We start from the raw sequence: 16,887 nt of genomic DNA on the forward strand, positions 1-16,887 counted from the left end.
GTTCTTAATTACCTCACAGCAGTGACAGGCGGATATTGTGTTACATTGGCAACACAGTATGGCGTGAAGTGTTGCACGTATATCACGAATAGCACCGAGGATCCGGTCGAGGTCATAGACCAAAAGATGGACGATATTCTCCAATTGAAGTGGGAATTTCGCCGAAAACACAATCTCACTCTTGCTGCTGTAGGTAATGAGCTGACTGGTTGGGTGTCATGGTTGAACCCGCGAAATTGGTTTTCTGGTTTAGGAGACTGGGCTCAAGGAGTCATAATGGATGTTGGGAAGTTTCTCCTATGTATCTTAGGTGTTGTCATATCGATTGGATTGATATTTAGATGCGGTCAGGCTTTAATGAAGTGCAATCATCGTACTAGGGTAATGAGTTTAAGGAGTGAGGAAACTGTAATTAACCTGGACTTGATTTATGACCCAAATGTAGAAACAATGATGTGATGAAAATGCGATTTCTACGGTCCGTTTCTTTCACCTGTTTTTTCCGTTTTCTCCAAGGTAACAAGACCCACTTGGACAAGGAAGTTGACGAGACGCTATACAGACAACGGATTGACCAAAGAAGAAGTTTTGACCACTGTAGATATGAGCGAAAATGGATTTATTGTGGGGGAAATAGCGCACTGAGCTACCTGTCTAGTGGTATAACGAAAAATGCAAAAACCGGAATAAGAAGAATATTTAATTTTAATAATATCTAATGTAAACCATTACTTGTTGAATTTTTAAATGTATCAAAATAACAAACGCCCGGCGGTGCTCCCTTGAGTTGTTAAGGACATATTGGTTAATGAGCAAGAGAGAAAAGACAACTCCTTTTTATGGGGCACTCATTAGTAATATTCTAAAATTTAACTTTTATTGAAAACGGACTTACATTGACATACAACATAAAACACTTAATTTTGGGAATGTTAATGGTGTAACTGGCATCTTTACAAGAAAATGATTGAGAAAGCCTTGAAAAATGGCACTATTACTAAACAAGAACATACATTCTTAACAGTTGAAAATCCAAAAGTTCCAACATTTTATATGCTCCCTAAGATCCATAAGAACAGGGACCTCCCAGTCGGGTCGACCTATAGTATCCGGAATTGGTGGACTTGGCGAACAGGCTAGTATCTTTTTGGATCTGCATTTAAGAGAACACGTGGTAAGTCTACCATCCTATGTTCAAGATACATCGGACGTCCTACGGAAGATACAAGACATCCGAGTGGAACATGAACACCTCTTAGTTTCCCTTGATGTAGAATCGTTATATACGAGCATTAATCATCAGGACGGATTGTCAGCAGTACAGTATTTCTTGGATATGAAGGATACGGAGGACTTTAATATCTTTTTGATTGATTTGCTGAGATTCGTCCTCATGAGAAATTACTTTACCTTCGCAGATGCCTTCTACTTGCAAACCCGTGGAACTGCGATGGGTGCGGCTTGCGCACCCACGTACGCGAACATCTACCTAGGTTGGTGGGAACGTGAGGTTGTTTTCACAGAAAACAACGAAAAGTACACGCGATTCATTACAGTATGGCTCAGGTACATTGATGATGTCCTGATGATTTGGAGCAATACAGAGGGACTGTTGAGAGAATTTATTGGACATCTCAACAATAACTATTTGAACCTGAGATTAACATCGGATATCAGTAAGGATTCAATTACTTTTTTGGATTTAAAAATTGTTAAGAATGAAGAAGGAGAACTTACCACAGATCTCTTTAGAAAGACTACAGCAACAAATAGTGTTCTTCATAGAAATAGTAGTCATTTTCCACCGACGATTAGAAATTTACCGAAAGGTGAATTTTTGAGGCTACGCCGGAACTGCTCTAATATGGAAACCTTTAAAAGTAGAAGCAAAGAATTGGGCATGCGCCTAAGAGAAAGGGGATATAGTAATAGGAGTATAAAAAAGGCAATGTATATTACTTCCAAAATCCCAAGGGAGGAGTTAATCTTCCCCAAGAATAAAGCCAAAACCGGTACAACAAATCAGATTAGATTTGTGGGGGATTTTTGCCACGAGTGGCAGGAGATAGTGAATATCACTCAACAACACTGGTCAGTTTTACATACCGACAGAGATCTGAGTCGACAACTTGCCTCAAAACCAACCATGAGCTGGAGGAGATCTCAAAATCTGAGAGACATTCTGGTAGACAGCCATTTTGAAAGGACATCAAGAAAAACACCTATAACTGAGGGGTCATTCCCATGTGGAAGCTGTAAGGCATGCCAGTACATAGCTAAGACGAAATACACCTATGATAGACAAGGCAATAAGGTGGAAATTAGATCTTTCATCAATTGTAATACCATGGGAGTTATATATTGCCTGCAGTGTGAGTGTGGAATGAAATATGTCGGAATGACATCAAGAGCTTTAAAACAGAGAGTTCTGGAACATATCGGGAATATAAGGAACATAACCACTGATCTAAATAGGATGAAAAAACTCTCCCCGGTAGCAAGACATATGTATATCAAACATGGAGGTTGTGGCAAGAATCTTAAAGTCTTTGGCCTAGAAAAGATCCATCTAGGCATTAGGGGAGGAGATCTCAATAAGATACTCCTTCAGCAGGAGAGTAAATGGATATTCAGACTGGGGACTTTGAGTCCGGATGGGCTTAATGAAAGTCAAAATTACGGAGCTTTTCTGTAAATACACACTGGCTTCTCCCTTACTATGTGCGTGCTTTCTCTTTTCTCCTTTTTTGCCCCCCCTTTTGTGGTGATCATCATCACTACATATGGGTGGTCATTTACAGGCATACTTACGTATGCAGGTATATGTATATGGGTGTATACATGAGAGGATCCCTGTATAATGTTTTAGAAACAGGTACAAACCCCCCCCCCCCCCCCCCCCCTCCCCTCTTTTTGTTCAGTTTGTATGCGTCTATACATTTTATGATTTCGCAGCAATGTTCCCGAATCCTCTATTAACCTAATAGGTAAAACCTTTAATCTTTGATTTTTTGTGGGTGATTATCCATTAAGTCGATGTAATGTGAAACTATACGCATAAATAATATTAATATATCAAAATCACAGTAGACATTTGAATCATGGATGATACCACAATGTTAAAGAAATATGCAATCTCAGATCTTTTTATATCTAATGGGAGGTTTGAAAATAGAGACATTGTGATTTAAGGATTGAGCAGAAAGTACAAGGTAGCTATTAATTAGTGGCTACATTATGACTGTCACTTTCAAAAAATTGCTGTGGATCTGTTTCCCAATTATATTGAACTAGTTTGAGAATGAGTAAAACCTTATATACGATTTAAGAGGTGGATATGACTCTATATGTAAATGTCTCAACAGTTTTATTTGTAAATTGTAATCAATCAGTCTCTAAAATAAATGTATGGGATAATTAATATGAATGGATAAATATTTTTCCTTAATAATGATTTAATTGGGGTTTTATATATATTTTTCTATATATATATATTTTTCTATTTTTATTTTTATGTTATTATACTTAATATTCTATCTTACCCTATTTAATAATTTTCGGTAACTGTTTGGCTCTCATTTCGGATTTGGTGCGTTTAGAATTATTATTATAATAGTTGTATTTATTCTTTGTAAAATATTCATCATTATACTGTTCAATGTGGTTGTTGGTATCCCTATATATTTGCATTGTCTGTAATTTTTGAATTAACCACATTGCCACATTGTGAATTTCATTATATGCTAATTTGCGTTCCATTTAGCTGCTGGGATCAAGCACCATACCCATAATTATATTAATCACTGAATATGGATAGGAATCTAAAACTACAAATCCCATAATACAGCAAGGCTAAATGAGTTAACTCAATTCACATTGAAGCAGATCGTAGGATAGTAATGATTGGCTGAATGAGTTACACCTTTTCAGATAAATAAGACAACTAGCAGGTATAGTCTCATTACCCCTGACGAAGCCGTCCAGGTGAAACGTGCACGTTGGGTTTACGGCGGCTTAACGGTGCATGTGGATGTTACCCGATACTTGCCTCTCCTACTCACATACATTGATCCAGCGGCAACGACGAACTGCACGCTGTCCGCGGCGGTCTCAGACGCCAGGCATCTGACTGTGACCAGCCATCCCGAGGACGTCCGAAACTAAGGATATCCTGAAGGGAGGTACATGTCGGTGATGGCAGTCTCTACATCTTTTGGCATCACGGCTTCCAAACTAAACGATCAGTGAGGAGCCGTATACTGGTAACAGCAGGGTAACGGCGGGTTTACGGCATAGGTGGATGCTACCCGAAAATTACCTTCCCTGCTCTTACACTGATCCAGCGGTAACGACGAGCTGTACGCTGCCCGCGGCGGTCTCGGATGCCAGGTATCTGACTGTGACCAACCATCCCGAGGACAATCTAGAATAAGGATATCCTGAAGGGAGGTATAAGACGGTGAAAGCAGTCTCTACATTTTCTGACATCACGGCTTCCGAACAAAACGATCAGTGAGGAGCCGCACACTGATAGCAGCCGAGGGGAATTGATAAGAATACACAAAGGATAAGTAACAGCATTCCTTATCCTCACTTTATTACTTTATTACCTAATGGCAATGACATGCATAAGTACTTAGTAATTAATTTTCTATCAGTATAATGTGAGTTATTGCGGATGAATTAATCAGTAGGGTGCTGTTCTTACTGTGATATGAGCTATTGGGGTCACATCCACATGCACTATGCCGCTTATTGCAAATAAGATGCAAATTATTTTGACTAGAGCATATATAATGCAAATGTGTTTTTATTATGATATGATCCTTACTGTGTGGATATCAAACATACCACATGAATTTTGTACTCAATTGATTAATATATAATTTGTTGGGCAGTTATACGGGAAGGAGAAATAATGGTTGATACTGAGCAAATCCGTTGCACTTATGATATGTAGTGAACACACTCTAGAAAGATATATATTCTATTGACAGCACTACCTGAAACATATTTAATCTTGTTTTCTTTTTCTTTTTCTTCTTTTTCTTCTTTTTTCATTTTTCCTTTTAAGTGCTCTCTCATCGGCTTGACTCATCTATTGAGACAACGACAGCAGAAGCACCCTATTTTCATATTGCACTCACACCCTTTAGGACTCTCTCATCCTCAATTCGATGTCATTAGATAAGATTGGGGACAGCAGACATCCTGGGTGTCACTGCATATGAAAGCTGTATTTCCTAGAAACCAACTCAATGAATGTGTTGCAGATAGATACTAAAGCAATTGTTGTTTTCTTTGAGTGTTCTTTCACTAAAAGTCACACAATTCACTGTGAATATATGCAAGAGGGTGACACCCAAAGTGAAGTTCACATGTGTTATAAAACAGTCAGTATCACAGGCATCTAACACTGGCTAGGGACTTCTCCCCTGCACTCTCATTAACTCTGCCTCAGTCCTGTTAGGTGGAGTTAACAGCAGATACAGGTCTTGGGAGTGGTGCATATATGCTCCAGTTGGTTCTCTCATTGGGGATTCGATGCTTTTCAAGCAGATCTTCAAAAGCAGAAACCAGGCATTATCATCTATTCCTCCCTTTCTTCTTTCTGACCTTTATCTTCATTAATTATAATTTTTTTCTCACACAATATTTATTAATTACCCCATTGGGTGAATTAATCAGCCGTATGTAGGCAGTGTTGTGTGATTTGTCTGATTAAAGAAATTACAAATTATTTGCAAGGGGTAGTCGTAATTAATCAATATAGCCAGTTACACCATTAACATTCCCAAAATTAAGTGTTTTATGTTGTATGTCAATGTAAGTCCGTTTTCAATAAAAGTTACATTTTAGAATATTACTAATGAGTGCCCCATAAAAAGGAGTTGTCTTTTCTCTCTTGCTCATTAACCACTGTAGATATGGACATTTGATGAACTTTGCCATGGATCCCCAGTTTCCCTAGAATTCTTAAACTTACGCTAGCCCAACATTTTTTTGTAAATCTAATGGCATTGACAAAGCTTTTTGCTCGCACCTAATGGGCAAAACAGCGCAAAGAAGACGACTTTCAACTGATACCGAACAAAACTTCAACCGACAGATGTACATTAACCTGACATAGAATACCACTGCATTTTCCATAAGTGTTCTTTATCTTCATCTCTACAACCCTCAGGTAATGACACACATAGTCGATAGGGAATACAGGCACAGATATCAGCAATCACATATCTCCCCCATTCATGTATCATCAACTAAAATGTGCTCCCCCATTTTGTTACAACCAAAGCCAAAAAGAGCTTGGTAAAGTTTGACAGCCCATCCACAGACCCGTACCACGGGATAAGAAGGAATTCACATGTATACTTCGCAATACCTCGAAGCTTGATTTACAACACGTACGGCACGATGATACATGACCCCCCAAACATGGACTCATACACACATGCTTCTGCTATCTCACTAGGTCATACCCTCTTCCCACCTACTCCTCTCTCCTCCCTTACCCAACCATGGAAATGAATTAACCCCTGACATATATTTTTCTCCTTTTGAAATGTTTTAGAAGGTGGCAGTTATTATTGACTGCCAAAGGGTGGACTGTCAAAGTCAGAAAAATATCTCTACACACACTGCCATATTTGCACCTCATACTGGTCCGCGCTGCGCATGCGTACGCTCTCCCGTACGTGCACATACTCACAGTCGCGGGCACCCGCAGGCGCACGGTATGCGTATTTACGGTAGAGTTTATGTAATCGTAGCGTGCGACTCATTCGTTACATATTTTCACTAATAATGTATTTTGTAGATCATGGTCCCTTTGATAGATACTGAAAGTTTAGTTAACATAGCATGTTCCTGAACAGAGAGATCCCTCTTTGTATTGTACGAAGGGTCTAACAGGGGTCATACAGTAGTGTTTGGTACCCATCGGAAGAGTATTTAATTAGAAATATTCCGGTGTTGGTTTGAAGCAGATCAATCGCTCGTGCGAATAGTTATGGACATAAGAAGTTTATGAACATTTACTTTATTTGCACTTTATTACCCATGCGGCGGGAAACCCAGTTTCCCTCCCACCTGAGCTGTTGGAAATAGTCACAGCCCACCTGTATGAATCAACCTATGACCTTTTGTTATAATGCGAAGCCGAATTCCTGGGTCCAATGAACAATGAGATTGTAGGGACCATTGAATTGTATTGTGTGTGGGGCATAAATAGGCAGGCCGACCGTATCCAGGTCTCTCTCTTCAACGGTTCTCATTGCTGATAATCGGGAGCTGGATATCGAGGCGCATGCGATCGTTTCCCCTTGTGCGTAAGTGTTTCTCCGCAATCATATTGTCTTGATGTTATTGTGAGCCATTTCTCTCTCTCTCTCTCTTCTATTTCTCCCGTATTTTTCCCTTAATTGTATTGTATTGTATTTCCTGTGTAGTTATCTGGTTAGTTAGTCTATGTTATATTGTAGTGTATGCTTTGTACTGTGATTCTTTTGCAAGTATAATAGTCATAATACATATAATAGGTTTTGGACCCTAAGCCCAGGTATCTGTGTATTTCTTATAGTGTTAAGTATTCCCTGAGCGTCGGTGACGCTCAAGCAGCTTTGTAGTTAACCAGGTTACACCAGGTTGCACTTACACTCTGTCACCACACTAAGGTTTACTGTATATTTCGTTGTTAAAGGTATAGATATAAAGGTTTAACGTTGGGAGCGTCTGCACCGCTGGTGATCTCCTCGTGGTCCCAAGCGTCCGCTACGCTATAGCGAATTATTACGTTAGTCGGCAGCCAATAGCGTGCCTGCCTGTGATCTCTGGGCCGTAAGCGAACGTGACGCTTGAGCGTCTCGACTACGGTTGAGCGATCGTTACGCAACTTGCGTACCCTTACGGTACTTCTTACGTAGATAGCGTACAGTGTTCTTAGACCTCTTAAAGTGTATTATATACGATAAATATTTAGCTTTATCAGCACTGTTGGACTCAGGAGCTGCGGGTAATTTTATTTCCCTTTCCTGCGCCCAGAATCTGGGTTTGAAGTTACAGTCGGTCGAACGACCTATTACGATAACTGCTATTAATGGTACCCAAATTCCTAATGCTCTGATTACAAGTCGTACTATGCCAATCAAGCTTCAAGTGGGAGCTTTGCACCAAGAACATCTGGAGTTCCTTGTGATTCAGGAGATGTCTCACGATCTCGTCCTTGGTCTTCCCTGGCTCAAGCTTCACAACCCTCACGTCGACTGGAGGTCGACACAGATAATTTCTTGGAGTCCATTCTGTCACTCGAATTGTCTTACTCCTGTCTACCCGCTTCGTGCATCGTCCAAGTCGGACGTAGAGCTTATTCCAGAGGCTTATCGGGAGTTTACAGATGTCTTCTCGGAACAGGCGGCCGATAAGTTACCACCGCATAGACCTTGGGACTGTCCTATTGAGCTCATTCCGGGGAAAATGCCACCTCGAGGTCGTACCTATCCTTTGTCAGTACCTGAGACCCAAGCCATGTCAGAATATATCAAGTCTAATCTGCAGAAGGGATTCATCCGCCCCTCTACTTCCCCAGCGGGAGCAGGCTTCTTCTTTGTGAAGAAAAAAGATGGAGGCCTGAGGCCATGTATCGATTATCGTGGTCTAAATGAAGTCACCATTAAGAATAAGTATCCTCTGCCGCTCAACACGGAGCTTTTCGATAGAGTTCGCGGAGCTCGAGTCTTCACTAAGCTCGATTTAAGGGGAGCTTATAACTTGATACGTATCCGACAAGGAGACGAGTGGAAGACGGCCTTCAATACTAGGGACGGGCATTATGAGTACCTGGTAATGCCGTTTGGCCTCAGCAACGCCCCCGCCGTCTTCAAGGGATTCATTAATGAAGTTTTTCGGGACATGTTATACCTAAATGTGGTGGTATATTTGGATGACATCCTGATATTTTCGAAGAATCTCTCTGAGCACAGAATACAAGTTAAGGAGGTTTGCGGTTAAGGAGGTTTCGGTTTGCGAGAGAACCATCTTTACGGCAAGATTTCCAAGTGCACCTTTGAGGTCCCATCTATTCCATTTCTGAGCTACATTATTTCAGGTACGGAGTTGCGTATGGATCCGGAGAAACTTTCTGCCATTCGGGACTGGACTCAGCCTCTTTCCCTGAAAGCAGTGCAACGATTTCTAGGGTTCGCAAATTACTACCGGAAATTCATAAGGGGTTTCTCTACTATTGTGGCGCCTATTACTGCCCTAACCAAGAAAGGGGCTGACCCAAGCCATTGGTCCTCTGAAGCTGTAACAGCGTTCGCCCAGTTGAAGGCAGCCTTTATGTCCGCTCCGGTACTTCAACAACCAGACTTTCTAAAACCATTCTTTCTGGAGGTTGATGCTTCTACGGTAGGCATAGGTGCCGTACTTTCGCAGTACGCTCCAGATGGGAAGTTACATCCATGTGGTTTCCATTCTCGCAAGTTCTCCCCTGCTGAATTAAATTACACCATTGGAGATAAAGAGCTGTTGGCAATAAAATCTGCCTTAGAAGAATGGAGATATCTTTTGGAAGGTGCTAAACACCTAATTACGATTTTCACGGATCACAGGAATTTACTGTATCTCAAGACGGCCCAGTGCTTGAATCCCCGTCAAGCGAGATGGGCGCTCTTCTTTGCTCCATTTTCGTTTGTCATTAAGTACCGGGCTGGAACTCTTAACACCAAGGCGGATGCCCTATCCCGTTCCTTAATGGCTTCGGATGAGGAGAATACCATTGAAAAGGCGTTGATCCTCAGTCCTGTCTCTATTTCTGTGGCTCCCACTGCGTTGGGTCCTCCTCCTGGAAGAATGTCTGTGCCAGCTAAATTTCGACCAAGATTGTTGCAGTGGGCTCACATTTCCAAGTTTTCTGGCCATCCGGGAGTTCAAAAGATGTGGGAATTTCTACGAAGATCTTACTGGTGGGACACTATGAAGAAGGACGTTCAAGAGTATGTTAACTCGTGTCCTCAATGTGCTCAGCACAAAATTCTTCGTCTGCCTCCTGCGGGATTGCTGCACCCATTGTCCATTCCTAATAGGCCGTGGACTCATATCTCTATGGACTTTGTTACTGAACTACCTCTCTCTAAGGGTCATAACACCGTCTGGGTGATTATCGACCGATTCTCTAAGATGGCACATTTTGTTCCGTTGACCGGATTACCATCAGCTTCTAAGTTGGCTTTGTTATTTATTCGGGTACACTTCCGCCTGCACGGGTTACCTCTGGAAATAGTCTGGGATCGAGGGGTACAGTTTACGGCAAGATTCTGGAGAGCCCTCTGCACGGCTCTACAAATAAAACTCAAGTTTTCATCTGCTTACCATCCACAGACCAATGGGCAAACTGAACGCGTCAATCAAGATTTAGAGACTTTTCTCAGGGGTTTACCTCTCCCCCTCACAAGATAATTGGGTGGAGTTGTTGCCTTGGGCCGAGTTCGCCCATAATCATCTATATCACTCCTCGACTGGTGAGTCTCCATTTTTCATTAATTACGGATTTCATCCCCAAGTTCCGGAAAACCCATTTGTCCTCCAGAAGAAGTTCCTGCTGCAGCCTCTACTCTCCGGCATTTCAGTCAAATCTGGAGTCAAGTTCATGCCAACCTCAAGAGAGTTTCCGGTCGCAATAAGTTCTTTGCGGATAGGAAGCGACGGGCAGCTCCTCAATACAAGGTTGGTGACAGGGTATGGCTCTCTACCCGCAATCTCCGTTTAAAGGTGCCCACTATGAAGTTCGCTCCAAGGTTCATTGGTCCTTATCCCGTGTTACAAGTATTGAATCCGGTTGCCTGCAAATTGGGATTGCCTTCCCATCTCCGGATACCAAATTCCTTCCATGTCTCTCTTCTTCGCCCTCTTGTTTTGAACCGGTTTCATTCCAAGTCCCCAAGGCCAACCTCTGCAGAGGCTGAAGAGGGTACGGACTTTGAGATCAAAGCTATTCTTGATTCTCGCTATCTTCACAAGAATTTACAGTATTTGGTGGAATGGAAAGGTTTTGGCCCAGAGGAAAGGAGCTGGGTCAAAGCTACTGAAGTTACGGCTCCCCGACTGGTGCGGATGTTCCATTCCAGACATCCAACAAAACCTGGAAAGTGTCCAGGGGCTACTCCTGGAGGAGGGGGTACTGTCACACACCAGAGGCGGCGTTCACCGCGCTTACCCCTGCGTGTCTGCTGGTCGGTGTTGCGGCCTTTGCCTTCGGTGGGCCACGGGCTCCGGCGTCTGGCTGGCGCAGCTCCCGGCGGTTCTCCGGGGCATGGGCGCCGCCATGACACCCGGCATCACGTGGACGGGGGGCAGGTGACGTCATCAGACTGCTCCGCCAATCCAGCGCTGGCGGGAGATTCAAAGTCAGACGCCGGACAGAGCTTCAGTGCCTGAGTATCGTCTTTCCCTGACGTAGATGCCAGCGCTCTTGTTCCCGGCAAGGATCTCTGCAGTTGTACTCCAGTGTCTCCGGCATTTCCAGCTGCCAGTTGGCTGCACCGGTTCCAGTGTATTCAGCGGCCGGTATATCTCTCTGCGTTCCAGTCACCAGTGCTCCTAGGAATCAGCGTGGCTGCGGGCCTAAATCACCATTCTCAAGTTCTGCGAATCAACAGCGTCTTAAACCCCTGCACTTCAGTTCCTCACATCATCAGCGTCTCAGTCTCCGTTCTCAAGTTCTACAAATCAACAGCGTCTAAAACCCCTGCACTTCAGTTCCTCACATCATCAGCGTCTCAGTCTCCGTTCTCAAGTTCTACAAATCAACAGCATCTAAAACCCCTGCACTTCAGTTCCTCACATCATCAGCGTCCCAGTCTCCGTTCTCAAGTTCTACAAATCAAACAGCATCTTAAACCCTTGCACTTCAGTTCGTCAGATCATCAGCGTCTCTGTCACCGCTCACAAGTTCTTCAACCATCTGTGCCTTTAATCATCATTTATAAGTTCCTCAAGTTATCAGAGACTTTTAAACATCACCCACAGTTTCTTCAATTACCAGCATCCCTAATACTGCTCACAAAACCCTTCAGTGGGTCTGGACATTTCCCTCATTTATCCCTTTTTGGCATTTGACTTTAAGTTGTTTTTCCCTGCAATAAAGCTCTACAATATTTAATCAAACTCCACTGTCAGCGTCCTGTATGAGGAAATCCTATATTAGGCCTTCCCTTTTCCAACTCAGTTGAGGTTTCGTCTTCCCAACCATCGGAAGAATCCCCGAGTTCACAACACCCTCAGTCTAGGCCAGTGACACCATCAGGATTCCACGGTCTGTATTCTGACCACCGGCATCCAGAACACAGGCAAATCAATCCCAACCCATTCATAACACTACACAAACCACCATGTTGTATATTACCTCAAGTCTGAGGGGGGCATGTACTAAGCAGTGATAAAAGTGGAGAAGTGAGCCAGTGGAGAAGCTGTCCATGGCAACCAATCAGCTGCCCTGTATACTTTTCTAGTATGCAAATGATAGATGTTACGTCAATGCTGATTGGTTGCCGTGGGCAACTTCTCCACTGGCTCACTTCTTCATTTTTATCACTGCTTAGTACATGTCCCCCTATGTCTCACATACATAGTACTGACTACTTATTATTGTGTGTAAGTGAAAAATGGAGACCTACGATTCCAAAAAGGCCAATCCCTAATAGATTGACAGTATATAAATGTTACTTTTATTTATTTGTTTAGGGTTTATGCATTGTTTGCTTGTGTACAATGGTTTCATAGAAATATGTACAGATGTAATGTACAGACCTGGTTAGTGGCATTCACTATAGTCTCAAAATCAAAGTAGAATGGATGGCTTCCCTCCGTGTTCATTTTTTCTATAGTAGAATGTACGAAGTGCAGTAACTCCTCATTGTTCAAGTCTATTGGTTGAGGACACCCAAGGCACTGGTGATGAACAGCCGTCACAGGAGGCTCCACTGGAAATGAATCTGAGAAACTTCAAATTAATGTTGACCAATTTTTACTCAAGTAATATTGATAATATAAACACTCCCCCCACATGTACCTCCCCTCCTGGAAGTCAGCAGAGGTAGAAGTGGAAGTATGGGATGTGGTGCCTCAATGATTTGCAGCAGTGGGGTAGGGATGGACATTGGAAGCCCACCATAAAATGATGGCTGGACTTCTATTATTAAAACTTTTGATGCGCTGGGAAAAAAATTAGGTGGGAAAAACATTGCGATGGTTTGCGCATGCACAATTGTGACTTGCGGCAGTTCTCGAGCTGTATTTTAACATCAAATCGCCATTGCTTCCACACTGTTTGAATGTTAAAACCACTATATCACAAGAAAACCATCTATGTTGCTAAATCATCTAAATTCCATGTCCATCCTAACAGTGGGCTGAAGCAGACTGAGTCACCATATATGTCTTGTTATTACAGGGTACGTGTCCTGGGTGATGGAGAAGAGAGGTTGGGTTGTGTGTGAAGGTTGAGCAGCAGGAGACTATTGATTTGTCTGCCAGAGCTGGTTAGTAAGGGTGGCCTGGGGTGTGGGTTGCAGATGATCCACAGGTCAGTCCTTTTTCACAGCTTTGGCCTGGCTGTCTTCTTCAGTATAGCTGCAGCAACTGAACAAGGGCAGGTAGCAGCAGGGCAGCCACAGCTCATGGACATTTTGCTAGTATAGGTTTTCCTGTTTAACTCTGCAGACCTAACTCTGTAGGAAGCCCATAGGTGTGCGCAGAGGGGGGGGGGGGGTGCCTGGTGCGCACAGGCACCCCCTAATATCTGGCACCCCGATCTCACATGCCTGATGCAGCGATCGCCAAGCAGGCTGATTACTGTCCCCTCTGCGCTGCACCCTGTCAGGACTGTATTACTGACCAGACGCCTGGGTTAATGAAGGGCGCCACTGCCACCGGCTTTCAAACTCCCGGCTCCACCTCCATGTACAAAAACAGCGTGATGTGATGTGTTTACATCATGCTGCTCGCATGCCCACCCATCACACCTACCACACGCCCACCTCTCTCCTTCTATGCTATGCCAACGCCAGCCACTGATGAGGATCAGCAAGCAGCCAGTGTTTCTCTTAGGAAGACAAATTCAATACTGGCAGGCGGTCGGCAGCAGCAGCATTGACACGTCACTTGTTTTTCCAGCAGCAGCAGTACTAGTCTGCGACTATCTGTGCCAGTGAGTGACTGACATGTAAGTAAGCTGCTGCAGCTTGCAGGGGAAAGAGAGGGGGAGCCAGACCAGGCTGAGGAAGAGCAGTGTAATTACAGTGAGTGCAATCAGGGGTGTTTGTTTGGTGCACACCACAACATCTGACAATATATCTGCTTTATTAGGATTGGTACAAGGGTGGATATTTTATATTGCGTTGACCATCAATAGATGGTGCTAGACATGCCCATAAGGCAGTGCTAGACACACCCCTCCGACGGTGCACCCCCTAATAAAATGTGCTGTGCACGCCTATGAGGAAGCCCCTTATGCTCCCTGTATTGTATGGTAGTCCCTGATGCTCTCTGTATTATATGGTGGTCACTGCAATGGTTTCTGTATTATACGACAGTCACAGTTATGCTTTCTGCATTATAGAGGCAGCAATGCTCCATGTTTTCTATAGAGGTCACTGTGATGTTATATATGTCATCACTCTGACCTTCCCCTCATTATATGGCAGCCACTGATGCTATCTATTATAGGGAGGTTACTATGATGCTCTATGTACAGTGAGGCGGTCACTGCTATGCATGCTCAGATTAAAAGTGAAGACTCCCTAGAAACACAGAATAAATGCACTTTGATATAATGTGTTTTGTCCTCACCGTACAAACATTTTAGTTTTTACAATGTTGATTTCTGCATTCTACCAAGCCAACAGTGACTACTTTATACAGTACAGTGATATGCAGTCGCTTCTGTCCAGGTCCATCCATCACCTATGGGAATGCCATTTTTTTTTCAAGAAGCAAACTTTATCGCAGTTCTATAAAAACAGGCAACTTCCCTATGGATTTTTGTGCCGGATTGTCATTATCTGTTTCCTAATTCTCAAAGTCTGCCACTTGTAATGTGCATCCTAAAATATATTTCTATGAATACTAATTAATTTACCTTTAGTGCTGCTGCAGTTCTGAGACACCACACTCCTGACCTTCAGTTCTTTGTTAACTATAACGTGTGCTGAACACTTGCCCCGATCCTGAAAAAGAAACAAAATAAATTAATCATTGCATTACTTGTGCCCTATATAGTTCAGACATTACTGTCTCCATCTACAGTGCTTAGGTGATATCTTGAAACTACAGCTCTGGAAAAGTATAGCATCGAAAGTATAACCATACCCATGGCTACCAAAGCAATCTGGCGAGTAGCCAATCAGACCGGCTTTATCATCCTCTAGCGGTAGTAGATAGGTAATACAGCAGTCTCTGCACAGACTATAGTGGAAATTTACTAAGCTCCTGAATCCATTCTAGCTTGCCTGTTTTTTTTCTAAGTGGCATCTCGGGAATGTACTAAACACAAATCTCGGCAGTGTTGGGGCTATTCGTATTGAGATACACAGCCGTCCACAAAAATACAATTCAATAGATCATCGGTCAAACATGGCTTTTATTTTATACAACACAAGAATTTACTAAGAATTTGAATTACAATCACTGCCGACAATAGCTAAACACTGCCGGGAAAGCATAGAATTCATACAGAAATGGAGCTTTCAAATAGATCTGCTTTTTGATGGCGTGTTTTGATAGTCATACATGGACGCCGCTGTGAATGCTGGAATGAGGAAAGCGCATCCCAGCATTCACAGCAGCGCCGGGCAGCCAATGCGGAAGGAGAGGGGACAGCTGCAGCAGCGCACTAACAATTACATAGCGCTGCTGCTGCTCCAGTCTCCCTCCCTCCTCCTCCTCCCCTGCCTCCGGCGCTGCTGTTCTCCTCCCCTGCCTCCGGCTTCTCCAGCGCGGCGCAACCAGCACAGCAGAGGCGGCTTGTAATGAGTCAATTTGACTCATTACAAGCCGCTGGCCGTCTGGCCCTCAGGGCAACTGCGCTGTGTGCCAAGCACACCTGGCACACACGTAGTTATGGCGCTGCCATCTTTACTGAATTACCATTTACATCTGTTTTCCAATATTTGGGAGAAAATTGCAAATTGCGCCCATATATTACCAGATTTTCATTCCAACCAGCCAACTAGTTGGATAAATGGTCTGGTGTATGGCCAGCCCTTGATTTTCAGAATCAGAATCAGGCCTCTGTATATTCTGACATTTATAAACTTTATGTTAGATTCACCTTCACTTCAGAAATCATCTCTATACTGCAAGATTGTATTCTCTGGTAATTATTAGAATGAGAGTATATATCGTTGAAAGTATTGTTGCATACCTCCCACCATAACCCTCTCCAGGAGGGACAGAACACTCTGCTCCTGGACTTCCCTCTTAATTTAATTTATGGTTGCCATCACCTGTGCTGAAACACCTTTCTTATCCATTAACCTGTTCAACACAGGTGCTGGCAATCATAAATTAAGAGGGAAGTCCAGAAGCAGAGCATTGTGTCCCTCCTGCAGAGGGTAATATTGGGAGGTATGTTGTTGCCAAAGATACTCCTAACTGTCTAGTTAGGCAGTCAATAGATAGACACCACATGTTAGACAGTCAAAAGGTCGACAGGGTCAAAAGATAGACATGAAAAAAGTAGACAGTCCAAAATGCCGACAGGGTCAAAAGTTCGACATGAAACTGGTCGACATAAACAAGGTAGACACTTTTTTTTGTTATTGTTGCATTTTTGGGGTTTGTGTGGATAGTTTTGTCATCTGGGACCCCCAATTGTAGAAAGGCATACCC

General features: G+C 43.2%; 1 protein-coding gene across 3 annotated transcripts in view; it reads right to left on the reverse strand.

Annotated features, from left to right (window-relative positions):
• Positions 1 to 16,887, reverse strand: part of KNG1 (kininogen 1) — a 130,514-nt gene that overhangs the window by 92,838 nt on the left and 20,789 nt on the right. For all 3 annotated transcript variants that reach the window (XM_063916355.1, XM_063916354.1, XM_063916353.1), the window contains exons 3-4: positions 15,137 to 15,224; positions 12,808 to 12,992 (exon numbers count right to left, since the gene is read on the reverse strand). In XM_063916355.1, coding sequence (XP_063772425.1) covers positions 12,808 to 12,992; positions 15,137 to 15,224 — 273 coding nt within the window. The remainder of the gene's footprint in view (positions 1 to 12,807; positions 12,993 to 15,136; positions 15,225 to 16,887) is intronic.

This window comes from Pseudophryne corroboree, chromosome 4 (assembly GCF_028390025.1).
Source record: "Pseudophryne corroboree isolate aPseCor3 chromosome 4, aPseCor3.hap2, whole genome shotgun sequence".
Lineage (NCBI taxonomy): Eukaryota > Metazoa > Chordata > Amphibia > Anura > Myobatrachidae > Pseudophryne > Pseudophryne corroboree.